The sequence below is a fragment of the Esox lucius genome, chromosome 20 (assembly GCF_011004845.1).
Source record: "Esox lucius isolate fEsoLuc1 chromosome 20, fEsoLuc1.pri, whole genome shotgun sequence".
Taxonomy (NCBI): Eukaryota; Metazoa; Chordata; class Actinopteri; order Esociformes; family Esocidae; genus Esox; species Esox lucius.
Genome location: NC_047588.1, coordinates 14,399,153 through 14,426,567, shown reverse-complemented (window position 1 = coordinate 14,426,567; position 27,415 = coordinate 14,399,153). Strand labels below are relative to the sequence as shown.

Genomic DNA, 27,415 nt, shown 5'->3' with positions numbered 1-27,415 from the left:
GACAGTTAAATTGTCTAACAGACAGACACTTTGGCACAAGTACATGGAACTGGCAATAGTAGACATCTCAAAGGACAAGGTAAGAAAACGATTTGAAGCATAAATCATAGCGTTTTATCAGTCCTGTAGTTCTGATATGACCGGTTGTATTTACAGAATGTGTAGGCTGGGTAAAAAGAGTGGTTTGTGAGCATGTGGGGAGAAATAAAGAGAGGGGTGAGAGGGAGAGAGAAAGAGAGAACTGGGAGCACATGTTTTACAAAGCACACAAGAACTAAGATCAATATACCGATTACAACTTTAATTTGCTAATGGATTTTCGGACTGACATATCAGAGCAAGCATGGGGGGCTATTTCCAGTTTTCCTACGGGAATCTAACGGACTGAGGTTGAAATCTACTGTACGTGACCTATCTTTTGTCTAATCAGGAAGCAACACAGCCAGTTATGAAGTGACTGTTTAGTGGGGGATTTTCTGCCAATTCCAGGCTGTTACTTCCTGTGTGTTGAGATTGCAGCTTGCTGGTGCAGGGCTTTCCCTCCGTTTCCTCTTTCTCACGCTCTCACTCCTTGTACTCCCAGGAGGACAGGCCGCTTAGCCTACTCCCCAAAGACACTCTGCAGCCTCTGAAACCCAACTCATACAAGGATGGATGAGTTCTCAGACTGGCCGATGCGCTGTGTAGTTACTCAGTGTGTGGATTGGGGATTGTGAGTTAGAATGACAGCAAACTAGAGTTTATTGCCCTTCTCTTCAAGACAGAGCAAGGGAGAGAAAGAACAAGAAAGAGAGAATGAGAGAGAGGGAGAGAGTAGGAGAACAAGGAAGATCAAGAAACAAAGAGGTCACAGAAGAAAAAAAGCCATGACACAGAGAACTCTGCCGAGATTCTTAACTGCTGACATGCTGTAAGACCTCCTGTGAGGAGTCGGGCTGGGGGAGGTCTGCCACTGTGGCTGCGCTGCTGACACACTTCAGGGTGATTGAGGGGAGAGCACTGAAGGCAGAGGAAACCCAGAACGTAGTGCAACATCAGGGAATGACAGGGCTCCTACGCTCCACCTCCTCTTCCTGAGAATCAGATTTGGAAAATCAAACGAGCATTCATTTTACCTATCCACATCTCACTAATGTTGCTTTTGAAATATCGCATAGGTGCAAACATGTCTCTGCTGAACCATTACATCAAAAGATTAGCAATCACCAAAAACATTTAAGATTAGGATGAGGTATTCCTGTGGGGATTCAACATTTGGAAGCGCAATTATACCAGCAGTGCTGAAATGCGTATGTGGGAGATGGCCACATACGCCATTTCACTTCCTGAACCACAGAGAGAGGGCGGAGCACGTGAATCCTATCTGAGGCAGTGCAGATGTGTTCTACAAACATCCCACCCTATCCAATACACTCATACACCAGTACGCCTAAAGAAGTGCCTGGCTGGACATTCACCAGACTACAGCCCCAACCTCTAAACGGAGAGCCTCCAGCCAGGAGAGTGATCTTCTGCAGAGTTGATCCTGAGTGCTGAGCTGGACCTGCTGTTGTGTGTCACTGAACAAATGTTTTAATGCTTTTTATTGGGTTAGGCCACTTAAAGAGCAGCGGGCTGGTCGATGGTCCACTCGGACCGATGGGTAATGACATTATCCTACACTGGGATTTGCAAATGGCCAGGCAGAGCCATCCTGTCATTGATCCAGAACCTTCAGTGCCACTCTGATGCAGTCCTCCATCAAATCACTAATTTGGTTATGAAATGTACAGTAGATGTGACTGGTAGTAGAAGAAGACAAGTGTGTCTTTGAATCTGCTAGATAGGGTTTGATGGGTTATGTGAACCTAACTTGGCAAACGTGTGGAGATGGCAAAGCAGGTGTTGTGGATTTGATTCCCAGTTGGGGCCAGTGTAAAAGTGTATACGCTTCTTGCTGTATGTCACTCTGGATAAGGATGGCTGCTAAATGACTCAAATGTCATAGGTGTTATTAGAATGTCTCAGCAGGTTAGAATATTAAAAATGAATCCAACAATCATGTTTCAGAGGTCTGTTACTCGAACTTTAGGGGGCTCGGCCAGACTGTGAGAAAACATCAGGATTTCATTTCCTGTCTACTTATTGCTGAGCGCCACAGAGTGGAAGCATGTCAGGATGAGTTCCATAGGAAATGTCAGTTGTCACTTTTATATTACATGCAGCCTGTTGTGGAGACAGAAGACAGGAATGAATACTTTGCTATTCAGCAGTGCTACTACTTCCATCCACAGCCTGTTGAGCCTTCTAATGATGTGCATCTATGAATATTTCATGCAAATGGATTTTTTAGAATAGGAATATTTGTTCTGTTTTTAAATCTGGTTTTAAAGGTTTTTCCACACTTTACCACATTTTGCCAAATAATCTAATATTAAATAACATGGTCATCGACAAATAAATTGTCAATTTAACCTTAAATTCCTGCTAAATGTCTGACAGACAAAGCTATAAGCATTGCTATGCATGTCATTGTGAGGGAGTCTTGGTGGGATCTATTAGTCGATGGCGCCCTCTGTCTTCTGGGTAGCCCTGGCACCATGTCACCACACATCCTCTGTCATTACGGGAGGAGAACATATTATTTTTACCGCAGGACAAGGTAACATTTGCTTCTTCATCACAAGTCAGGGCCTCTGTAGATAAGGTCAGCAAACAGATGCTTCGGTTCTTCCAGAGTGGCTCTTTGAATTGACGCGCAGCCTCAGGGACAGCACTTTATGCAGGGGAAGAGCTCCATGGATCAATAGATGTTAACCAGACAAGCCCACATAACCACTAATGAATACAAGAGTTTTCAGGGCCTCAAGCTGAATTGTTTCTATGAAGGTGGGCAAAAACCACAGTAAGAGAGGAATGGCTACCCAACAATCAACACTGGGGAAAAACAACCTACTCCATTTGACTTATTGCATCTGATATATAGTTAATTTTTTTTATTTAGTTCACATTAAATTAAATAGCCAATAAATTGACATATAGATATTTCGTTCATATTGATAAAATGACTTGGAGGTTTGAAAGGTTCAGAAAACTTTCCATCATGCTGAAATGATTTTGCCCTGAAACCTAACTCTGAGGCATTGCTTGTCCGGTCATGGTGCGTTTCACCAACGGTCTGACAGGTTCTGTGGTGTGTTTGAGGAGGGACTCTTTGATGGACTCAATTATTTGACACACCCAGCATTCTCTCTGTTTTCAACACACCCCCATTTTAAAATGGTGGTTAAAGGAATGAGACCAGCCTTATCAGAATCCATACCTGTGGCTATGAAACAAAACGTTCAGAGAGGACCAACGTTATCATATTAAACCATCCTGTTAGTAAATATTAAGAAGTTCAGAGAGTGCAGGGAAGACAGGGGGATGATTCCGAGTACATTACAAACTGTGCATAATTTTGACAGTCTTGATTTACGACGGTATAGCATGTGTGTCCTGGAAGGGCCATATTGCTACTTCGCTGGCCCAGAAATGACGGCCATAACCATCAACAACGCAGCATGCTGAGCCAAGCACTTTGGAGCTCGTCTTTAGGTTATTAGCCCAGCCAAAGGTTGCTATTCATAGACTATCAAACTAAAGCTGTGGTCAGGAAATGCTGACTTATGTGCAAATATCAATTATATTAGAGAGGCCCTGGCAAGTGCGTGTGCACTAGCTTGCTTTAATGGCCATACACTTCAGTGGTCGCCCACAAATCATGTTTACACAGGACAGGGCTAAATCGCACACGTACATCCATTAACGGATGATTTGTTTTTGTTTTACGAAGCATAATGACAAGTGTAGAACTTAGGCACTATTTTTATTAGGACTGAATTAGTATGAATTTGATCGGTCAATTAAACATCACTTAGTATTCATGCCGTAATAATTATAAATAATCTGTTCACAAAATGCTACAGCTTTGCTAGATGCCCTTAAATTTGTTATACTGAAGCATGCCTGATATGGGTTCAGATGCAAGGGTTTGAGTGTATTGTGTACAAGGCACAGTAGAGTACATTGAATGCCAAGTTGTTTTCACAGTTGGCAGAACGGCTTCCAGTGTCTTTTTCATTGTAATGTAGGCCAGCCTGTGTGATAAAATGAGAGCGCAGCTCAGCAGATGCAATCTCAGCAAAATCTTGTCTCTGGAAATGCAGGCAGCAGGATTTTTTCTCACAAGAACTGTATGTGTCAGGAGGGTAAAATGCATTGAGTTAAACTGTTCATGAGCAAGGAATTCTAAACTGGGTAAACATTTTGATATTGTAATACTGCCTCAAATCAGCAATACAAGGGCATTTATAGATTTCTATACAGTAAATCTAATCATCACCAAAGCTTGATACACACATCAGCATAGTATTACGAAATGGATACAGGACAAACTTATGGCACATTCTCTGAACCTCCTCAGCATTTACAACATAATTTCCTACACATCCTCTTTCTTTGATTGATGCAGAATTGTTTAATTACCTATCAGGTTCACGACTTGTTGCGCCACTTGTGATGTCACTCCGAATGTACGCACAGGGCAACATTCTTGTGCCTCTCCCAGTAGTGGCAGTCCTCAGGGAAGCTCCAGGCGGCCTCGCTCTGCTTGTGGCGACTGACAGCATGCACCACAAACCCCGCCAACTGCTTCTCCAGGACCTCCACCGTGTCCCGGACCCCGCCCTTCTTCCCCAGCCCCTCCATCAGCTGCCGGATGCTGTTGCGTGGCACCGGTTGGGGACTGGTGCTGTAGGAAACCATGAGGTTGGTGTCATTCACCTGCAGCACCTCAAACCAGTTCAGACCGGCCACGTGTTGGAAGTGGTCTCCGGCGCGCCAGTTCCGGTAGCTGCTGCCGGAGTCGTTGACCACTCGTACCGACCAGCTCACCCAGTCGTACTTCCTGGTGAGGAACTCCTGTACCTCCTGAGCCATGTCCTGGAGGTTGCGTTCCTCTCTTTTCTTGAGAAGATTCTGGGCGTCAAGGCGGGCCTGTTCAGGAAAGGCTGATACGCATGCGTTGATGCATGTCTTCATCTTCGATTCCACCTCCTCTATCTTCTTGCTCCATTTGCAGATGGAGTCCTGCTCTTCATCTGGGCTCTGGGTGAGGGCACAATAACCGAGCAGGGCAATCAGGCCCAGGCAGAAGAGCTCCTTCATCCTCACACAGAAGTCCTCCAGCAAGCGCCTGTTCCTCGCCACGTATCTGAGACACATAGACAACGAGCGAGTAAGTTATTATGAAGAAATGTGAAACTGTTTCCACTACTATACGTTGATAAGATTATCTGCTAAATGAATTCAATGTAAATAAAATGACCAGTCATCCTCCTAGTATTAACTATAATCACGATTTTGCCAGATGATAAATGTTAAAACATGATAACATGCTGCAAGTGGTCAAACAAAAATGAAAACTAACTTCCTCAATTGGTTCATTTGTTATAATTAAAACACTCACTTCTCCACAACTTCCAAAATGGATTCCCCAAAGCTGTTGGTGCCCATCAGAGCATCATAAAGCACATATAGGTTTTTTTCCCCTCCGGTCTTCGAAAAGTGGTCTAGAAACAGCTTTGTCTTGACCTCCCGATACTGCGGCTTGGCTTCCAGAATGTCCATGTACTTACGGAACTGGTTCCTGATGTTCTCCTCCACTGAGAAGTACTGGGAATCCAGCCGTCCCTTTTTGATCTCAGAGTCAATGTCCTCCAGTTGTGTGGAAAGCACATCCATCTTGTTCCGCACGGCCAGGAACTGCTCTTTGACGTAGAAGACCTCTCTGCTCTGCACGTTGTCCAGGGCCAGTCGTAGCACAGGGGCGGCTGCCTCACAGAGTGGAAAGAGCTCCCCGACTGCGCTGGCCAACACCTCGGCCCCTCGCTCAAAACTCTCCATCACAGCCTCGATGGCCTCCTTCTTCTGGGCTACCACCTTTTCCAGAGGGCTGGGCATGCCTTGGAGGGAGAATCAATATAACAGTTGGACGACATGTGATGCTTGGCATAGGTGTCATATCAGCATTCAGAAATGAAGCTCCAATCAGGAGGGAAAAGCTGCCCCGTTTAGAGAGGCAGGTCAAATACAATTTCTGAAGAAAAAACGGCTGTACTTTTCTCAAATAAAGGACCTATATAATAACAATGACATCCAACACCTATCAGGGGTGCAATGTGTGAGATTTGCCAAAAACAAACATAAAATGATCAATTTTGCACTATTGGACATTTACAAATAGACTGAAAACCGTATTACAGACCAAAACACACATTAAGGGGCCACGTCATTATTCTTCATAATGATAGATAGATAGATAGATAGATAGATAGATAGATAGATAGATAGATAGATAGATAGTCATGAAGCAAGTATAATCAATGGCCTGGAATGCCAGAATATTTTTGTTTTGTTTTCGAGATGCTTGCATGCAGTAGCCATGTTCATACCTGTATCTTATTGTCAAGGTCATAGAGATGCAAAATGCACGTGTAAAACAAAATCACGGCCTAGTCTGAAAGGGGGTCTATACATAATTCATTTGGAAAAAAAATATTGAAACAGAGGTGTGACAGTATTAACAACATAAATGTCCTGGTCTGTAAATGCCTCATTTGATTTCAGAACTGACCAAGCCCAAAGCAATAATTGACAAATCCGTTTTAAACAATGTCTGCAAATTATTATAGAAATTGCGTAATTTACAAATGTACATATCCAATACCAAATAAATCAACACCTAGATTGATGTTTTATTGGAATATCATAAATATACGGTATATTTTTATAAGCCTCATGTGTTGTTTGGTTCGGGTTTGAAAAAATAGAAAATAAACGATTTACACCACGTTTTTATATTGCCATTACTATTGTTGCAGTTGAGCAGATCGAATACATTATTTTCACTCATGCGTATGTATTATGGAGACTCACTGTCTGGGTACATTTACGCACGCATTAGGTGCATCCAATGAGTAACACTGGGCACACCTTGCGGTCTTCACCCATGTATTCCTGTTTGAGAAACCCATTCCTCTCATTCCTAAAACAGCATAGCTTTTCTCTACCTGATAGTGGCTCGACTTGTCCTTCACGCTCGCTCGACAAACCCCAGCAGTTGAAATTAAGATTGTTTTCCCCAAAGTTTTCTCAGATTTTCCCACGGCTCTCTTTTGATTGTGATGCTGAGGATAGGCACAAAATGAGAACAGGATTCACAGCCGCGTATTTAATATCTGCAGTTTGGCATGTGAAAAGAGAGAGGAAGAGAGAGGAAAAGAGAGAGATAGAGAGGAAGAGAGAGAGAGAGTGGGGGGAGAGAGCGCACAATGCGGTGGAAGAATTTTGGAATCATTCTTCCATGTCCGTCAGTCGCTTAGGCTACATCTAGAGGATTCTGTCAATATATTAAAAGGGAAATTCTAAATGTGACTGTAATTTCATCAGATCCTCAAGCAGGTACTGTTATTTTGCGGAAAAGCTTGGAATAGACGAATGCGCGTGAATAGACTTTGCGCGAGTAAGCTCCTGAAAATATATGGGGTTCTGAATGTGCATACATTGTTCATTGTGCAATGATACAAAATATCGGTAAGTAACATACTGAACGTTTAAATGACCAAAAATATTGTTTAAATGTGTGATGGTGTTAAGTGTCTTTAGCGGTCAAGACAGTGCTTGATTTGTGAGACGTCATTAGGCTACCTTTTATTGAGCGGACCTTCATTTGGGAAATATGTTAATTATGGATTAGCACATTCTATCTTTTGTAGTCGAATATTTTTTTTAAACAGTGTTCAATTTGGGAATAAGCCTATTGAAATCCCGTTAATTTCTAGACTTGACATTTCTTATTGACATGTTTTTATCATAGGTCTAATTTTATGTATGTGCGTTAACAGCAAAAATACAAGAATAGTGTTGTTACTTCATTTTATTGGATTGCTTATGCAGTTCTGACAATCAATAAAACAACGCCCTAGTTAAAGTAAAAACATGTTTAATAATTAACTCCATTATTTAACCCACACTATTTATTTATTTCACTCGAGTGCTGGCCATAGATTCGGCCTCGTCTCGTGAGCAAATCCGCTTGGAAACAGTCCTCAAATAAGTATTTATATAACATTATAATCTGAATATTGTTTTGGAAAACGAACAATTAGAACTATTTTAATAAATTGCACAATATAATGCAATTTAAACTGCCATTTGTTGTCGTTTAATTATAACAAAAAAATACGTATATGTTGTGTCTTCTAAGCTGTTAGCTCCGGGTGTCAACAGATAAATTGGGACTTATTCGGTGGGAGCTCCGCACCAGCAACTATCTCCGTGCAGGTGACTTCATACGCCGGAAACGTCGTGGACAAATGAAAGTAAGGCAATTTCCTATTTAACAAATATGACTCAATATATTATACAATACATTAATATGTTTATATTTTGGTTCAGAGTTTTGGTCCACCGACTTAGTGGATGCGGGTTTCAGGGGAACAACCTGTTTTTCTGGCTTTCATGGGAAAATAACACAAAGGCTTAGCCTGTACAGTGTCTGCTATCTCATATGTCCTTCTTTAGAAAAACCACCATGTGGCGTCCTAACAAAACTGCACATTTTCTTGAACACATAAAGATTAAAAAGCAGGCCCACTGCTGGCGAGAGTATGTAAGACACAGCATCTTCAGGCAACAAGAAAATTAAATGAACTTATACATCGTAGTGATTAATACCTATGAGTTATGACAGGCAATAGCAAATGTTAGAATGCACTTTAACTAAATTATTAGGCTGTAACACACTTATAACGAATAATTTGTGGGTGCAGTATGATACTAAATGTTTACTCATCCGAATGTGCAGTCTTTTCTGACACCTAGTGGTATTCAATGCTACAGCCAATGTCCATCACATGGAGTTCAGGAAGGACCGTTCATAGGGCAGTAGTGGCAAATACCAGCAGATGGGACTTTTTTTAGCCCAGCATCTAAATTGGGTCTGATTTTGGTTAGGTGAATTGACTGGCATGTAAGAAAAACCCTGACCTATATTTGGACCCTATCCATGTCAGAATTAATTCTCAAGTCCTGCTTTCTCAGCATTTCAGATACAGTAAGGTTCGGAAACAAAGAGACACTGACAAACGTTTTGTTCTTTTGGCTGTTAACCAAAATATATTCAAGCTAAATAATTAATATGGGCTTAACATGCAGTCTCTCAGCTTTAATTTGAGGGTATTCACATCCAAATTGGAGGAAGGGTTTAGGAATTACAGCTCTTTAATATGTAGCCCCCTCTTTTTCAAGGGACCAAAAGTAATTGGACACTTGTCTGAAAACCTGTTTCATTGACAGGGGGGGGGTTATTCCTTCATTTTTTAATCAATTATGCAGGTAAATGGTCTGGAGTTGATTTCAGGTGTGGCATTCACATTTGGAAACTGTTGCTGTAAACCCACAACATGCGGTCTAAGGAGCTCTTAATGCAAGTGAAAACAGGCCATCCTTAGGCTGCAAAAAAAAAGAAAATCCATCAGAGAGATAGCAGGGACATTAGGAGTGGCGAAGTCAACAGTTTGGTACATTCTGAGAAAAAACAAACACACTGGTGAGCTCTGCAACACAAAAAGGCCTGGACACCCAAGGAAGACTATAGTGGTGGATCCTTTCCATGGTAAAGATAAACCCCTTCTCAACATCCAGCCAAGTGAAGAACACTCGATAGGAGTTAGGCATATCATTATCCAAGTGTAACACAACGAGAATACTTTAGGAGAGCAAATACTGAGGGTTCACCACAAGGTGCAAACCATTCATAAGCCTCAAGAATAGAAACACCAGATAAATCATCTAAAAAACCTATCAAATGTTTGGATCAGCATTCTTTGGACATATGAAACTAAGATCAAACTGTACTAGAATGATGAGAAGAAAAAATTATGGAGAAGGCTTGGAATGGCTCATGATTCAAAGCAAACCACATCATCTGTAAAACACAGTGGAGGCAGTGTGGTGGCATGGGTATGCATGGCTTCCAATGGCACTGGGTCACTAGTGTTTATTGATGATGTGACAGAAGACAGAAGCAGTCGGATTAATTCTGAAGTGTATAAGGAAATTGTCTGCTCAGATTCATCCAAATTAAGCCAAGTTGATTGGACTGCGCTTCAATTTACAGATTGACAATCATCCAAAACATACTGCAAAAGCAACCCAGGACTTTTTTAAGGCAAAGAAGTGGAATATTCTGCAATGGCCAAGTCAATCATCTGATCTCAACCCGATCGAGAATGCATTTCACTTGCTGAAGACAAAACTTAAGGCAGAAGGACCCACGAACAAACAACCACTTAAATACAGCTGCAGTAAAGGCCTGGCCATGCATCTCAAAGGAGGAAACCCAGTGTTTGGTGATGTCCATGCGTTCTAGACTTCAATCAGATTCTCGACAAATAATAAAAAATGAACATTTTATTTAAGATTGTGTTAATTTGTCCAATTACATTTGAGCCCCAGAAATAAGGAGACTGGGTATGAACATGGTTGCAATTCCTAAACGTTTCATACGATATTTTTGTTCAACCCCTTGAATTAAATCTGAGAGTCTGCACTTCAATTGCATCTTAGTTGTTTCATTTCAAATCCATTGTGTTGGCGTACTGAGACAAAATTATGAAAATTGTGTCAATGTCCACATAACTGTATGTATTGCCCCATTTAATAATTTTCAGATAAACCAACATTGTGGATAATATGGTGAAAGACTCAAGAAGTTTTATTGCATGAAAATCAACATATACAAGTGATTTTTCAATTTCAATTTTTATTGATAGTGCAACATACTAGAACCCAGCAACAACAAACAATAACAAAAAACTTGAATGCCATTTATATAAGAAGCATTATACAGAATATATATACACATATTCCATTTATTATTTAAACAGTGCAGATGTATATTTAAGAGCATACATACTTTGTTGTAACAATATGAGCGAGGGACTGGTACCGCAGAGTAGCGATTCCATCTAAAATACGCATCATAGATATAGAGTTGTCCTGCAATAATGAGTATAGAGCACTGATGTTAATAGCAAAGAGATCCAAACAAATTGCAGTGCTTTGCAGCAAAACAAAAAGTAAAGATCAAAGAACAGAAAGGAGAGATAATGTTGGCCACAGTATTAGTTTAGGCACAGTTGGTAAGTGGTGAGGATAGTGATGTACTGGTATAGTAGTGTAAATGTTATATTTCTGCTCCTGATTCCAAAATGGTTGCTTGTAATATGATACAACTGTAGACTACTCAAGCAAACAAAGACAAAAACATCCTCTAAAGAACAGAAGGCACCCATGATTAGTTTTAGTGTTATTTTAAATGTCTTCATATAGTTTGATAAGTGTAAATTATGGAAAATATGAAATAATACATTCAATTAAAAAAAGATGAGCATTGACAAAGGAAAATTCCCCAGAAAACTATTGATTTGGTGTGAAGAAACGCATTATAGAAATTATCATAATAAAAGCATGTAATATAAAAGAAGATGCATAGAAGTCTAATGTATACTTTGACCTTTTGCACGGTTCTTCTAAACACCATACTAATGTTCAATACCTACAGTGTGAGGGCCGTGGGTCGTGAAATGAGCTGTCTCAACAAACAAAAAACACCAACTAAAGGGCTGACAATAAAACAAACAAAAATGACAAAGTGAAGTTACAAGAAAGTGCGTTATAATAGTTACCTATACTTCCGGTAATAAGTAAAGTAATATCCAGGTTTAACCCATGTGTTTTGTTAAGTACAGCAGCTATTTGGGCTGCTCTAATAGGTGTTCGTATTGTAGATTTTTGGTTTACTTAAAGTGCTAGGTTGCATTGCAATCACTATTGCACTTGCATTGAGTATTTTTCTTTTTAAATAGATGCCCATTATGCAACAGAATGAGCAAATTAATATTTGTCTCCCTCTAAGCCAGGGGATGTATAGGCACCATGAAATATGTCGTTACGCAGAATGTTGTCAGACATTTAAACTATTCTCTCCTTACACTTCACATGCCATGAATGGAACAGATATAATTTCAACGTGGACCATCAGACTGAGTTTACGCAGGTTTCCATATCAACATTCACCCATGTTAAATAGGTCTGTCATTTGAGAATTGGTGTTTTCATAAAAATTTACTTAGCTCTAACACATTGATTTCAACCAAACAAGTTAACAGTTGTGTGAACTTTCTAAACTAGTAAAGAACATAAGGAACTTGAACACACCACTGGAGTTTCAGAAACGGGAGGATGGGAGGGTGTGGAACCAGGTCAGAGGGAATGTGTACAGTTCTACATATGGAGGACAAGAAGCAGAGCAGTGGCCTCCTACACCTCCTCCACATTTTCACTTGCATTTTCGGAGGGCCTCCTGCATCTTCTCCTGGACGTGCTCCATCTTCTCTGCCCACTCCTCGCTGAGGCCCTCCTCGTCATCTCCGATGATGGCGGCGTAGCCCATGAGAGCGATCAGGCCGATGCAGAAGAGGTAGGTGAGGCGCGTGCACAGGTTCTCCATGGTTCGACGGTCACCCTGCGAGTGCTTCACGTACACCTCCAGGATGGGCCGGCTGAACAGCTTGGGCTTGCCCACCACGCCCTCGTAGAGCGTGTGCAGGTTCTGGTCACCCAGGTCGTTAGCGTAGCTCTCCTCAAAGTCATCCTTCTTGCGCTCTCTATGTTCCGGCCGTGCGTCCACCATCTCCATGAACTTGCGGAACTGGTTGCGCAGGTTCTCTTCCACTTTGCAGTACTGTCCGTCCAGCGTTTCCTTCTTGATCTGGAGCAGAGCGCTGCGGTTCTGTTCGGACAGCTTTTCCAGTTCACGGTTGACTGAGCCAAACTCACGTTTCAGAGTTTGGATGTCCTCGTCGTCCACTTGGTGCAGCACCACTCGGATCAGAGAGCCAGCCACGCCAAAGATGGGGTTGACCACAGCCGCCGCCGAGGAGATGGTGGCCAGGCACTGCAGCACCTTTACCAGGCCCTGCTTCAGCTTGGCCCGGTCCTCCACGATCTCCATCTCCGACATGATGGCAGGCAGGGAGAGTTCAAAAGGGTTGTGGAGGACAGTAGCTTCTGATGAAAAGTCAGGAGCCTGAGAAAGACAACAGGGCATTCTTGCTTAATAACATATTGACAGGACTCATTGGACACAACAACATTGTTTTGTCTCATGCCGCAGAGTTAATGTTACCTTTTTTACACATTCCCAGTTTACAAAATAGGTGAATGTTATAAATGAAGTCCTTTGGAGTACAATTATTTACATTCATCAGTTGGTCATATCCAGAGCAACTTAAGGTAGTGATCGCATACATTTCAACCTTGCCAGCAATAAGAATCTAAGCCTCATACCTGGCATTGCAACTTACAAACTGAGCTACACATTGCATGATGTACACATGGTTTACACAGTCAACTTTCTCTGTGTAAGTTATAACTAATAGGAAACAACCGTTTAACACCACCGGCTCTTTTTGCGTTCCATGTACCAGCTCAAACAATGAATAACAACTCGGTATACATGCACTTGTTTAAATAAATGCTTTTATTAGATGCAAAAAACAAACAATTTACTTAGAAACATCAACAAGTGCCTTTAATCCAAGGTCATCATCAACCCTTCTGACACATTTCTCAAAGTAAACAGGCACGCGGCATTGGCTGTGGTGAATCAGATGACCAAAGAGACCAAAATACAGCACCCGTACTAGGCCCAGGAGTCTGCATGCCAACACCACCCTGGGATTGGAGCATAGTCACACTTGGCCAGCATCTCATTGACCTTGGCCTGAAACTCCTCTGCCCTGTGGTGGTTTAAACTAGCCAGTTTGAAGCACTTCGGCTCCGATGTCTTTCAGGTTTCGCCGTAGCGCTACGTACACCTATAAGAACGGCTTCCAATCCTTGCAATATATCTCATTTTCTTTGACCCCCGGGGAGTAGAAGGCTACTCATCTTCCTCCTAAACGTTTCGGAGCTCTGCCGAGTAGCACTTTCAAGCCCCAGGGTCTTCCATCGTGGTGCAGAGGACGGTATAGAGGGGCTTGATGTCCTCTTCTCATTGAGCTCCTTCAGACTGACCTGCTCCGGTGCTGCCAGTCTGTCAGATGCGGACGCAACAGAGAGCAGGTCTGTTACATTCACCGCTGCGGTGACTGTATGGAAAAGTAGGTTGCCGGTGGAGGCAAAGGAGGAGACTTTGGTCATGACCACGATCCATCTTCTCCACCTCCATCTCCCTTTCCTTGGCTGCTGCTGCACATACAGTATAACCTCACTGAAGTCCTAGAAAGAGATGAGGCAGGTGATTTACTATTTACATTAATCATGTGGTTCCAATTTAACTGCAGTAGTAGATTTTTTTCAGTCTTTTTCCAAAAACTAATATTAAATCATAGAATCTGAGTAAACATAACATGATTTGTATATGTATTTAATTCAATTAATGAACAAAGTTTAAATATATTTTGTTTCCCGTGTGGCATAAACCAAGTAGTCCTAATTAAGGTGATGTGGCAGGACCTGATAAGAGCAGTTCATGTTTAAAAACCTTCAAATCTTCCTGAGTTAAAGCAGTTCTACATGAAAGAGCGGGACAACATTCTTCTACAGTAATCTAAGACTGAATAACTACAGGAAACATTTGGTTGCAATCCAGGTCATTTGGCATTGCATAACTTTGTTTATTAAATGAATTAAATATACAAATAATTTGTTATTTGTTCACATAGATTACATTTATGTAATAATAGTTTATGGTTGAATATCTCACATTAAGTAACAAAAATATATGCAAAAATAGAGAAAATGGATAAGGAACAAATACATTTTCACAGGGATTTATGTTGGGGTAATTAGCTTGAATTTTAATTCAGAATATTTACAAAGCAGGCTTGTCAATATTATATGATAAATCTAAAGGTCAGATTACAGAGAGACTTGGGTTTGTTGAGAATCTGCTGACTACAACATTTTCACACAACATTTAAAAAAGCAAAATAGTGTATTTTTGTCAATGATTGATGTTATGTCCTGAAGTAGGAATGTAAAGTACTGCATATGCAATACAGTTAATCAAAATAAACACTTTAATCATATTATTTTCTTAATTGGTACAGCAAGCATTATTAAGGTTGACATTATGACCAAAAACTAAATATATATAAAATAAATATTAGTTCTAGGCTCTTACCTGAGGCAAGTCAGCAGTTTCCATCCTGGCTATTCTGCTGTCTCTGAACTGAACAGAATTTCTATCCATCAGTACTCCCTGGTCTTCATCCGTGCCTCATAAGGGCAGGGTGTGGGAGATACTAATGAATACACAGTGCTGGTAATGGGTCATTACCTAGATACAGTATATTCATTCATTTGAACAATGTTCCTGGAATGTACCTGTACCTGGAAAAGTTACAAATTAAGCCTAAGTCTTTAAGAGATGATGAGCCCTGTTGATGCCGGCCAATTTGCGACGCCCATGGGGCTTCCTAGCCACTTGTCAGCTAGCGGTTTGCTCAAGGCTCAAAAAGACTGGGATATTGCTACAAAAGAGCACCTTAGACCACTGCTTTTGTTGCACCCTGGTGAACAGAACTCAAAACTATCTGTGCGTTCAGTGTTCACTTCCTCCTTGCACTGGCTCAAGGAACATATCAATGCTCCTTCAATCCCCAAAAATTAGAAAATATTTTTAACCATCTCCAGGTTTTCTTGCTTTTGAAAACATACCACTGATTTATAATATTTAACTAAAATGCAACTTTTCCATTTAGGGAATGACTCGTTGAATGATTCATATTCATAAATGTCCAAAACATTGTTGAACATTTGCATTCAGATATCTCTATATAATGGTACTGGGTTACTATTTTTCAATATGTTTGATTGGCCAACAGAAACCTATTTTATGCATGTGAAATTCCATGTAAATCTTAAAAGAAATAGAACTACAGGAGAAGGGATAATGACGTAAAACCATGTTTAAAACCTTTTCTGTGTTTGGCTATAATTGTCTTAAGAACCTGTGAGTTGACAAATGATCTTATAATGTGATGCCAGATCAACTGTACAAAGTCACTGAAACAAGGGTGTTCATAGCTGCTGTTTTAGACAGCCGCTAACAACAATGGCGCAACTGTCTTGCAACAAAACACCCATTGCCAGCTGTTACTTAGGAGTGATAAAAGACTTGTAGAACAAGCCAAAAATAATGCATTCCACATCCTTTCGTGAAACACTTCATTACTCAGGTAGGATTTAATCAGAAATGTAGGCAAAATCCTAAACATTTTCTTTGACTGTGCCCACTTTGGTTACAAGTAGAAGAACCCTGTTTGGTTCCAAGAAGAGGTGTTATTGGTTTCCAGTCAAAACATTTGTAGATGGTTCTATATTGAATCCAAAAGGGTTCTTTACGAACCAGAGAGTTCTCCTATCGTCAACCAAATCATTATTTCAGAACATTTTTCAAAAATTTTTTCAAAAAGGATGTATATATATAAAACAATTGAGCTGTGGTATAGATACCAGTATCAATACAGGGAAATTGGTTAATAGAGAAGACCTTTTATGTAGACAAATCCCTGTGAAATTATAATGACTTATGTTCAATGGATTTCAGTTTGATTGCACAGGTCCTTGTCCTGTCTTTTCAAATGTGGACAGGTTTCTGGGCTTTGACTTAGCTCTCAATGTAACAGCTGAAAAAGACACAAATGTAATATACATTGAACACAATTAGGAGAATAAAATAGTATACATAAATAATACCGATGAGAGTTTAGGCTGCCACCTGCTGCTGTAAAGCACAGCTGTAAACTAAAACAGAAGTACACTATCCCTAAAATCTGGAGTAGATGTGGAATTACGGCAGTGAATGAGTTAACAGCTATGCTAGCTATGCTAGCTGTGTTAGCATAGAAGCCCTGGATTCAGCACTTCAGCACCAGGCTGATTTCAATGTGCCTCTATGGAAGAGACTGATAGCTCCAGTGTAGCCGCAATAGCAGTGCTAGCTGGCTAAATAAGGAAGTAATGCCTTTTGAGTGGTAGCTAGAAGCAATGAAGGCTTAAAGCCACTGGATGGAACACTGAGTCACAAAGAAGCAGAGTTGAGATTCTCTGAGGTTGTCCGAGGTGGAAGAAAACCCCATTCCAGAGCCGCACAGTTACTACACCAAAGACACAATTTTACGGAAATTAAATCCTTTCAGATTGTTCTAATGGAGGAATAATTGACCATCATTGAGTTGAGTAAGAGGGATGGTTGAGCTTTGCACATTGGCACTTCATGAAGAAATATGATGAAAAAACATAGCATCATATACCATAGTGTTTTTGGAAAAGCAGTGGCTTACTGTACCACAGTCACACAAACTGAATGTGAGATATCAGACAGACAGCAGTCTTAAAATAGAGTCATAATCTCGTGTCGTCATTTATCTTACACCTCACTGAGAGCAAAAGACCGGAATAGGAATGACTGCTGAGAACACAGCCAATATAAATGCACACCCCAGCCTTGGGATTGCAACAGTGGCTAAATGCACATGGGATCTGACAAAGGCTCATGCAAATATGTTAGGAGCTGAGGAACTTAACATAGTATGTACGTAGTATAAGAAAACCTGGGGTTCCACTCACTGTTTTATTCCTGAATCTACCAGAAGGGGCAGCAAATGTACCTATTTTAATGACGAAATCCCGTCAATCAGATTTCAGCACCAGAGATTTGGACTGAGTAGCAGTGTCACTGGAATGTAAAGGCACGTTTTAACCCTTTACATTCCAGTTAATATTAGATAGTAGGTTTGGATAGGATGGTTTTTACTGAGGTATGCCCAAATCTTTCACTGGGAAAATATTCCATTTACAAAGACGCAAATGAGGAGATAGTAACTTAGAATCATTTGATTAGAGGCCCAGTTTTCATGATAATATTAATAACTATTATCACATTTTATGAAATTATCTGTCTTTCTTTGCTCTATTAACTCTTCTCTTTCATGTCTTCACCTTAACAGATACCACTGCATCTGAGAAAAAACTTCCTTACCCATCACCACAAAACAACTTCTAAAGTAGGTAATTAAATAGTAAATTGTTTTCTTTAGCATGGAAACCCTCTTTATACTTTGAAAACTATCAAAAACATATTGATATAAATTCACTTTAAGCATTATATAAACATGTTCAAATCAATGCATTGTCATTAGTGTAATGCAAGCAGGTGCTAAATTAATTGAACCCTTTGTACAAATTAAGTCTTGTGTTGAATTGTATATCCCAGTTAATTTATAAATAATGGGTTAACTTGTACTGGTGTAATAGCCAGGTCATGACCCCCTAATTAACTACTATTACTCTGCAAATAATTAACTTAATTCCAAAATAAAGCTGTTATTTTGCTGCTAAAAACATATTGTGTATATAGATGAGTGTAAACAAGGCCCCTGCATTGGTGCTTCAATCAGGAAGTGGGCAGTTACTCTTACCATTCTCCTTACAGTGGAGCGGCCATCTTTATAACTCTAAGCACATAGCAAAGCAAGCTAACCAAATTTTACATGTCATCTTATACTAAAATCGTACACATTTTACGAGATGTTTATTTGCTCTTTATTTGAATAACTTTCTGTCTTCTACTGATTATTCATGACAGTTTTTTCCTCTTTCTTTACAGAGCACAGCTTGTGATGCAATTCTGGCACTTCCCTTTGGAGAAGAGCCCTGAGACCAGTTTAAATCCCAACAATCACTGTCTAATTAACATAATACACAATAATACATTCTCTACTGGATTTTTACAGACTTTCTGATTGCTAAATCAAGACAATATCCACTCTTAGAAGCATAAAGCCATCAAGCTCTATTCTCTTCCCAGCTATGGCTCCCCCTAGCCACTTTCACATTTCCTTGTTTATGTGCAGCATAATGTGATGTCCCTCCCTTCTCTTCAAAATTATAAAGACACTACCTATCACCTGAAAACCTTTATTTCCCTGGATACATTCGGAGATTAGAGTCTCTGAATACACTATATCCATCCAATGGCACCCTATCCATAGTGGAACCTAGCTTTTCTTACCTTTATATAGTGCCTCTCTATACCTTCCTCTCCAAAGTCCCAACCACGATAGTCTCCTTCTTCTTCCCAGAAATCCCTGCAAAAGGGGCACTTCCATGTAAGTTGAATGTGTAGGGGTGCTCATATTGGACTAAACCATTACTATATAATATTGAGGCCCCAAAATGCTCAGTATAGGCCTATTTGGGCACATAGAACCATAAGCTCCAACATGTCCCTTTCAAATGGTATGACCCTGTCCCTGACATAAATACCCCTCCTCAGACTCTCTCTGTCCCCCCTCAAGAGCTTTCACATCATATGGCCCATCCACCAGTCATACAGCCAACACTGAGAAGCAATTGTCACTCAGTGCACAGCTGAGACAGCTGAGTGTTTCCCCTGAGTTTGGAGCATTCACCAAGCATTGGAGCCTCTTAAACTGGCCCACAACGCTTGGTAGTGGGTGTTTTGGACACACAGACCCCTTTTAAATGTAGTAGACCGTCAAAAACCATAGGAAAATAATTTGGTGTGAATATGAAGCAATCAGGAGAAAGGGAAACATCTTCTCCAAATGTCCCTCTCCAAAAGAGCAGTGATTTGTTCCACTAGGACAACTAGTTTTCCACTCACACAAGAAGAAGCTAATTAAGCTTTTTCTTTGGTCCAAATGTTAATGTTTATGTTTTTCTTTATATATTATTTTAAATTGTCAGTTTAAGTGGTGCCAGAAGGCAAGTGACAATACTGGGCTCTCTGCTTTGAAAGCTTTCCAACTGACAGCACACAATATTGTGCACAGGTAAGGACTTGATTTTTTTTTTTTAACTAACTAAAACTAAACTAAAAAACTAGTTAACTTAGTTAACCAAAAGATTAACTCATAGTTATTTATTTATTTTAGAATCTCAAACTGAAATTATGCACCAAATAATATACAACATACCCCTGCTGTAGTTTAGTTAAAAGCAGAGTCCTGGAATTTTTCCTAGTACAATATAAGAACATTTACCTTACATGTACTCAGTTAATGACTTGATAGAACAGAATTGGATTTAGCCTACCTGAATTTGCAGCTACAGTAGACTATATTTCACGCTGGATATGACAGCAAAATTATTTCGAAAGGGCAGTTTTTTAAAACACTATCTTTGTAGAGCACTCTTATATCAGAGTATTTCCAAAGTGGTGATGAAACATTGTTAGGTTTCCTGCAAGTCCAGACTTGAGCTGTCTCTTGTCCTAAAGAAATGAGACCCCTTTCCCATTCAGCAACTGCCCCAAGCACCCGTACATCAATTCAAATCGTCAGTCAAAATAGGGCGTAAAACGTAGTCTTTGTAATAAACTGGGTATTACAAACCGTAGCAAACGTCCCAACACCTGCCAGAGCAGTGCATTTAGGCGAATTAACATTTATCATGTATTCGTCTTTATATAATGTTAAAAACGATGCCTAATCGAATATAAAATCTCACACTACATTTACCTAAGTGCTGCCTGAGTAGGCTTCAGCGCGAGACTGGGAATGTCAGCTGCTGACACGCACGTGTGGCTTCTGTTCATTGGAGCAGCCGCAGCTGTCAGACTAGAATAGCGCACATATGAGGGTAATAAGCACAGAAAAAACTGACATTAAGTGCATTTATCTGTATTGCAGCCTTGGTTTTATTAGAATCGAAATTTAGAATCGGGCTGTGTTTCTGCGGTTTGAATGAGTAAATATTTACATGTACAATGAAAACCTTTATTGCTATAAACAGACGCATTTAGTGGGGTTTGCTGACATTGCATGTGCCACAAGCTGAACGGTTACTGTAATTCGAAAAATAAGGAAATGCTAACCCATGCATGCCTATATACAATAAAATCGAACTATATAGAATTTGAGGATTCTAAATTATTTATTTTAGCTGAATTAGCATAACGGAGTTATACACGATGTGGTCTTGCAGTACAAGTCATAACGCACTGGCTATTATTCCAGGTAAAGAAATTAATGTAGTGCATATGAGGCGGTGCTTGTAGTAGTATAGAATATTGTCTGTGAGTGTAAAAAACGTGCTTCTACATTACATGTGCGAAATAGTCTTCCGTTTTGTTTCATACATTTTCTCAGTGATAGTCTCAATGTGCAAGGTATTTTTGTATGGACTGGTTTTAATAAAAAGGTGGAAAACAAATACATACATTTTAGGGTAAGGTTCGTGTGTCCGTATGCTGTCCTTTAATGTTTTTATATGAAAACATAAAAAAGCCAATAAAATGCTATATTTCTGGACAAAATGTGTTATTGTATTCATAGAGTAGTCATTTTAAGCACTGACCTAGACTACCACTCATCAAATGAATGAATCCGTCACGTTACCAACAATTACCAATCAATTACTTAAATTGAAAAATAATAGGTACGTGAAATAATTATGTTTATTATTAAATGTTATACAAAACATTGTTATTGCCCAGTTGTGTGTGTGATCATCATGCGTGCTAAGGTGGACTCGCATAAACAGTTTAGTGACGGAGGAAGCGCTAGTTCAAATTTCTCTGGTTTTGGTTAGTTGGATGGCTGGTAAAAACTGAGTATATCTTCGATAATATTAGCCGAGTCATTTATAATTTTATTTAGTTATCTACGCGACGCATAATTCTCAGAACAATGATAGGCAATAGGCCTACCTGGTGTTATATCTTTTTCAAGTTTCCAGTGGCGTTTTTATATGTAAAAAATGTGTGGGGCACAAACCATTTCAAAATATAGGATACATACCAGTAAAGCTACAAAACTCCCTCTTGCTACTGATGTGTTTATTTAACACATCAACAAACAGAGTGGCTTCACAAAACACTTTTAATGACAGAGCGGCTTGCTTCTACCAGGTGTTGTAGTACACATACTGGAGAGAGAGAGAAAGAGACCTTGTTTAATTGCTCTCCTTCTCTCACACACACATGTAAAATTACCACAGTCACATTTACAAACCTAAATTAGGAATGAAACCAAGCTCAGAACCAATGTGTCTACAGGGCCATACGCGAACAGCAACCTTAATAGATAAGCATGGACACACTGACACTCGTCACCATCTATATCAATCCATCCAGCACAAAAATATGACCAATGCACGGACCAGCACCACAAAGGCAGGATGATAAAATATGCTTTCACCCACCAAGGCTGAGGGCTCACTTGAAGCGAAAGGTGGCATGGCGGTTGTTCCTCTGGGCAAACTTTTCGATTACTTTGGGAATGAAGTCATGTAGCTGCTGAATAAGCTGGCTTTTGATGGACAACATGGCCAATGTGTTGAGTCGCGGCTGTCCCATGGTATTGCGATTGAAGGTTTTTACCCTCTTCAAGGTGTAAAAGTTCCTCTCTGACGCGAATGTCATCATAGGTGTTGTTATGATAATTTTCAGCAGAGTGAAGGTCTCAGCAAAAGCCTACTCTAGGTTGTTCTCATGGATGGATCTTAACAGAGAGGGCCGTCTTACCAGTGTGAAGCTCAGCGAGGCGGTACAGAGTGGTCAGCTCAGACTTAAACTTTTACTCGTTTCCTAGAGGCCATAGTTTCACCGCACAGTCAAGCTCAGATCTAGGGAATGACAGGACAAATTGTGTGAAGAGCGAGCTGTCAAGCGTTGGCAGCGATCAGGTGGTCATTTTGTGAAAACCTCTGCTCCACTTGGGAGATGACTGTGTCATCACCGGCGCTGTGTTGGTTACTCGTCGGCCTGGCTCGTCTGTTCCATCGTGAAAGGTGGCAGTCCATTCATCAGTTTGCTTCCGCATATTCTGGACATTCTCCTTCGAAGGGGTGAGCGCACTACTAATCCCAGATGCATCAATACTCCATTTTTGCAGAGTGTTAGATAAAACATCAACTTCTGGCATATGGAAGAAAACAAATTGGGTTGCACGATACTGGAAATAACTGACATTCTTCCCCAGCCACACCCTCTCAATGGAACCTCTCAATGCCGAACCTCTTAATGCATCTCAATGCCGTCCAAAGCAAAAATCTATTTCGGATGCATTTGTCAGTATAACACCATACGAGAAAGGTTCCAAACGGCAGAGAAATCACAGATTCAATAACATTTCACGTTGCCAAAGACATGGTACCAATTAACACGGTTACCAAAGAGGGTTTTAAAAACATTATCCGGTCGCTTGACAAGCGGTATGTAATGCCCTCATGCAACTGTTTTTCTCAAGTTGTCATGTTTACCTTACGAAATCTTAAGATCTGCAATGTGACTATTGCGAATGCATACATCGCAATGTCAATGCTTAAACAATATATTGTGCAGCCCTAATGGACAGTTCTCTGTGTTGCCTCAGCAAGTGCCGCAAAACGTTTTGGAGCGCCAGAGTTAAATCTGCAAAAAAAAAACATCAAGATGCTCATCCTTGCTGAACAAAGTTGCTGCATGTTCAGGTTCAGCTGGTGAGCATAGCAGTACAAAAACTGGGCATGTGGGTATGTCTCTTTCATTAGCGTCTGTACCCCTTGGACGTTTACACTCATTACAGCTGCACCATCAAAAGTCTGAGCGATCAGCTTTTCTCCCAGCTTCAGTGGTTCCAGCACACCATTGATGCTTTTAGAGAGGCCGAGTCCAGTTTAATCTTTGACTTCCATAAACTCCAAAAACCTCTCTGTCACTGTATTATCAGGCAACATGTATTGCAACAAAACCACTATTTGTGATTTACAGGAGACATCAGTTGTCTCATCCGCCTGTATTGCAACAAATAATGTCTCATCCACTTGCTTGGCTATCTCCTTCCTGTACACTTCACACATACAGTCTAACAGTTCGTTTCGTACAGTCCTAGATGTCCCTTTGAAGATGGCCTGAGTGTCATAGTGCCTCTGAAGTCTCGAATCGCCCTCACACATAGTCTCGAAAATGCATGTGAATATTCCAGGATTCAGGGAGCCTACTGACTCCACACAATTTAATACATGTTGTGATCCGACTTAGAACGTTACGGAGCCCCCTTGGGGTCAGCTGAGAAAGAAAATACTAAACCGTGGCCAGAGAATAAAAATCCATTCCCTCGGTTTTATAATCTGTTTGAATGGATTCATAATCCGTGCCCTCAGTTTTATAAACTGTTCCCACGGTTTTCCAATCATTGCGCACGGTTTTGCAATCTGTGTGCACAAATTTGTAAACGTGCCCACGTAATCCGTGCCCTCGGTTTTCTAATCTGTGGGCACGGTTTTGCAATCTGTGGGGATGGTTTTGCAATCTGTGCGCATGGTTTTGCAATCTGTGCGTATGGTTTTGCAATCTGTGCGCACAAATTTGTAAGTGTGCCCAGATAAAAGCGCGAAAAAGTGTGTAACATTCCAGAGAAGACAGCCCAGGGTAGCTTACTTTCAGCAGCGTCTGCATCTGACAAGTAAGTCATATCTAGATTTAAGGGTAGATGTAATGCTATGTGGATGAATTTAATTGTTCGTTTTACTGCTTTCTTAACTTACGTTGCATTTATTGAGTTTTTCACTCACTCCAAAACCTCAGCAGCAGTTGGTAGTTGAGTTACCTGAAAATATGTTATTGTTAGGCGACTACACAGCTCCGTGATATGTCGCTGTATCGGCAGGAGTTGGTAGTTCAGTTTACCCGATGTAGGGTTACTTTAAACTAGGTACAGGGCCCGGAAGCTGCTGGTCATTTCGGCTGACATTACAGTTATGTTAAGGCAACAAAAAACCCCACCCATCCACCCAGACCTCCTCCCTAGCTGTAAACAGCAGCCATTACTTTGGTGCTCACAGAACACCAGCCTAGCTAACTGTAAGGTTTTGCAGTGAGTGAAAAGCTCAATAAATGCAACGAAAGTTAAGAAAGCAGTAAAATGAACAATGCAATACACAATAAAGCATTACATCTAGCCATAAATCTAGATAAATATGACTTACTTATCGGATGCAGACGCTGCTGAAAGTATGCCACTCGTGCCGTCTTCTTCTCTGGAATGTACACACTTTTTCACGCGTTTACGTGGGCATGTTTACAAATTTGTGCGCGCAGATTGCAAAACCATGCGCACTGATTGCAAAACTGTGCACACAGTTTATAAAACTGAGGGAATGGATTTTAATCCTGTGCCCAAACCGTGCGCGCAGATTGCAAAATCATGCGCACTGATTGCAAAACCATGCCCACAGTTTATAAAACTGAGGGAATGGATTTTAATTCTGTGCCTACAGTATTTGTTTTTTTTCAGCTGACCCCAGGGGGGCTCCGTAGCTCCGTAGGATGCAGACACGGCTGAAAGTAGGCTACCCCGTGACGTCTTCTTCTCTGGAATGTTACACACTTTTTCGTGCATTTACCTGGGCACGTTTACAAATTTGTGCGCACAGATTGCAAAACCGAGGGCACAGATTACATGGGCACATTTCCAAATTTGTGCGCACATATTGCAAAACCGTGCACACTGATTGGAAAACTGTTATAAAACAGTTATAAAAAAAAAAAAAACAGTTATAAAACAGTTATAAAACTGAGGGCATGGAATATGAATCTGTGCGAACAGATTACAAAACCGAGGGAATGGATTTTTATTCTGTGCCCACTGTTTATAAAAAAAAATCTCAGCTGACCCCAGGGGGGCTCCGTAGAACGTACCTGTTTTCCTCCACCTGTTTGTTATGCTGCTCAATGGAGCGCCTGTATGCACTGTTAACTTGGGCTGCGACATTTACCCTTTCAAGTAAGCCCAATTTCACAGCATTGTCCAGATGACTCCCGCTACTCTTATGTTTTGCAATCCTCTCAGAAAGATGTTTCAAATCTTTGTAACCCGTCCTCGACCAAGTACCATCTCCACCAAATATCAGACATGAAAAACAGTATGCTAACCGTTAGCCACTTTTTCTTCAAAAACCATTCCACATAAAACCTGCAGTTACTTTTACAAGATCACAATATCCCATAGCTTTACTTCAAGTTCCTCCTCCAAATTAAGGGTTTCAAACCGGTGATTGAGTATGAAATCCACTTTATTCATTTTCTCAAGTTATCTGGTGTTTGTGAAGCTAACAAGCTAGCTAAGACAATCTACCTCTTCTTGCAGACTAATGTTGGTGCCAGACAGCCAGACAGCCAATCAGGTCTGAAATATGAAATGACGCTGTAGTGGGGCTACCAGCTGTCAGACCCACTTGGCATCAAATTTGTATGATCTAGAATGATCACATTAACATTCTGAGCATGCTTATTAATATTTTCACACGTACAATGTACATTGCATTGTGAGAGAGGGGCTAGCCCCACATTCACGCTTAGCCTATGGCCTACTACTGAGAACTCGAATCGGCAGAACATAGTCTGAAGCAGCAAGGCAGAGACCAATGAACATGAAATAAAATCCTAACACAAATTATATGCAATTTAGGAAGATGTTATATTCATATATAACAAATTATAGGTGTATTATAAGTGTAATCTTTGAGAAATAAAAATAACAATTATGTGCCCCACCTGCCCCTAATGACCAGTTGCCACTGCAAGTTTCACAACAAACACAGCCAGGATGAGTTGCACTGAAGAATATTTACAGGAATTGTTTAATAGATTAGGCAACTAGATAGCTGTAATATTTATAATCATAGTATATTTCTTTCATTTGCGTTTTGAAAATCCATCACTGGTGGCCATAATAATTGCAGGTTACGTTCGCGTGCATAAATCTTATTTCTATGGGTCTTCATGATTGCAAATGTAGATTTGCATGCTGGGGATTTCTGCAACATTTTGACAATTTGTGGAGCAAATCATCAGACTACTGCAGATTTAGTTCATGCGTGAAAAGCTACGTATATCTTAATTTTTATATACAACAATGTCAATACCCTTTTTGAGTAATTGACAATATTTTGAAGCAATTTAAAACATGTATAAAACACAAATAACAGAACAGGATTAAGCATCATTAGATTTTTCATTATGTTCAGATAAAAAGTCTGATTTTGGAAGATTGAGGTGTATTGAATTAATTTAGCGTGCAATGTAAAGATGTAGCCCAATCATATTAAAGTAAAAAGCAATGGTTTAGAAACCCATTTCCAAAGGCACTGTAGCCTACACAACCCATAGGGAAAAATGCTAATTCAGTTTTTGGCCAGCTATGTAAACTCTAACATTGATTGATCCAGCAAAAGGTGTTCAGTTGGATATAGGCTATTTCTATTTGTTTTCTAATGCCTCTTAATATGAAAGTAATCAAAAAGTAATTCAAAG

General features: G+C 40.3%; 2 protein-coding genes and 1 long non-coding RNA gene across 5 annotated transcripts; 1 reads left to right on the top strand and 2 right to left on the bottom strand.

The window, feature by feature from the left end:
• Nucleotides 1-88: 88 nt before the first annotated feature.
• LOC105005676 (protein rapunzel) lies at nucleotides 89-7,321 on the bottom strand. 3 transcript variants are annotated; one of them, XM_010863782.5, is made up of 4 exons: nucleotides 7,092-7,321; nucleotides 5,489-5,984; nucleotides 4,507-5,233; nucleotides 89-1,073 (listed from the first exon to the last, which is right to left on the bottom strand). In XM_010863782.5, the coding sequence occupies exons 2-3, from the start codon at nucleotides 5,980-5,982 to the stop codon at nucleotides 4,543-4,545; spliced, it is 1,185 nt and encodes a 394-aa protein (XP_010862084.3). In that variant the 5' UTR covers nucleotides 5,983-5,984; nucleotides 7,092-7,321; the 3' UTR covers nucleotides 89-1,073; nucleotides 4,507-4,542. The 3 variants fall into 3 exon arrangements, with proteins under 3 accessions (XP_010862084.3, XP_010862083.3, XP_019896968.2); XM_010863781.5 differs by lacking the exon at nucleotides 89-1,073 and adding an exon at nucleotides 3,090-4,212; XM_020041409.3 differs by lacking the exon at nucleotides 89-1,073 and adding an exon at nucleotides 3,090-4,118.
• Nucleotides 7,322-7,357: 36 nt separating this feature from the next.
• On the top strand, nucleotides 7,358-21,491 carry LOC105005675. Its single transcript, XR_827337.4, has 4 exons — nucleotides 7,358-7,614; nucleotides 8,288-8,402; nucleotides 18,105-18,161; nucleotides 18,764-21,491. It is a non-coding gene; the product is annotated as an uncharacterized LOC105005675 (long non-coding RNA).
• rpz (rapunzel) lies at nucleotides 11,264-19,244 on the bottom strand. Its single transcript, XM_034288987.1, has 2 exons — nucleotides 19,169-19,244; nucleotides 11,264-13,174 (listed from the first exon to the last, which is right to left on the bottom strand). The coding sequence occupies exon 2, from the start codon at nucleotides 13,106-13,108 to the stop codon at nucleotides 12,425-12,427; it is 684 nt and encodes a 227-aa protein (XP_034144878.1). The 5' UTR covers nucleotides 13,109-13,174; nucleotides 19,169-19,244; the 3' UTR covers nucleotides 11,264-12,424.
• Nucleotides 21,492-27,415: the final 5,924 nt, after the last annotated feature.

What these genes read in the sequence shown, in the direction of transcription:
- LOC105005676 (XM_010863782.5), bottom strand. Translation starts at nt 5,982, where the DNA reads ATGCCCAGCCCTCTGGAAAAGGTGGTAGCCCAGAAGAAGGAGGCCATC. An exon ending in ATTTTGGAAGTTGTGGAGAA is followed by an intron (nt 5,234 to 5,488) that starts GTGAGTGTTTTA and finishes TATGTGTCTCAG; the next exon opens with ATACGTGGCGAGGAACAGGC.
- rpz (XM_034288987.1), bottom strand. Translation starts at nt 13,108, where the DNA reads ATGTCGGAGATGGAGATCGTGGAGGACCGGGCCAAGCTGAAGCAGGGC.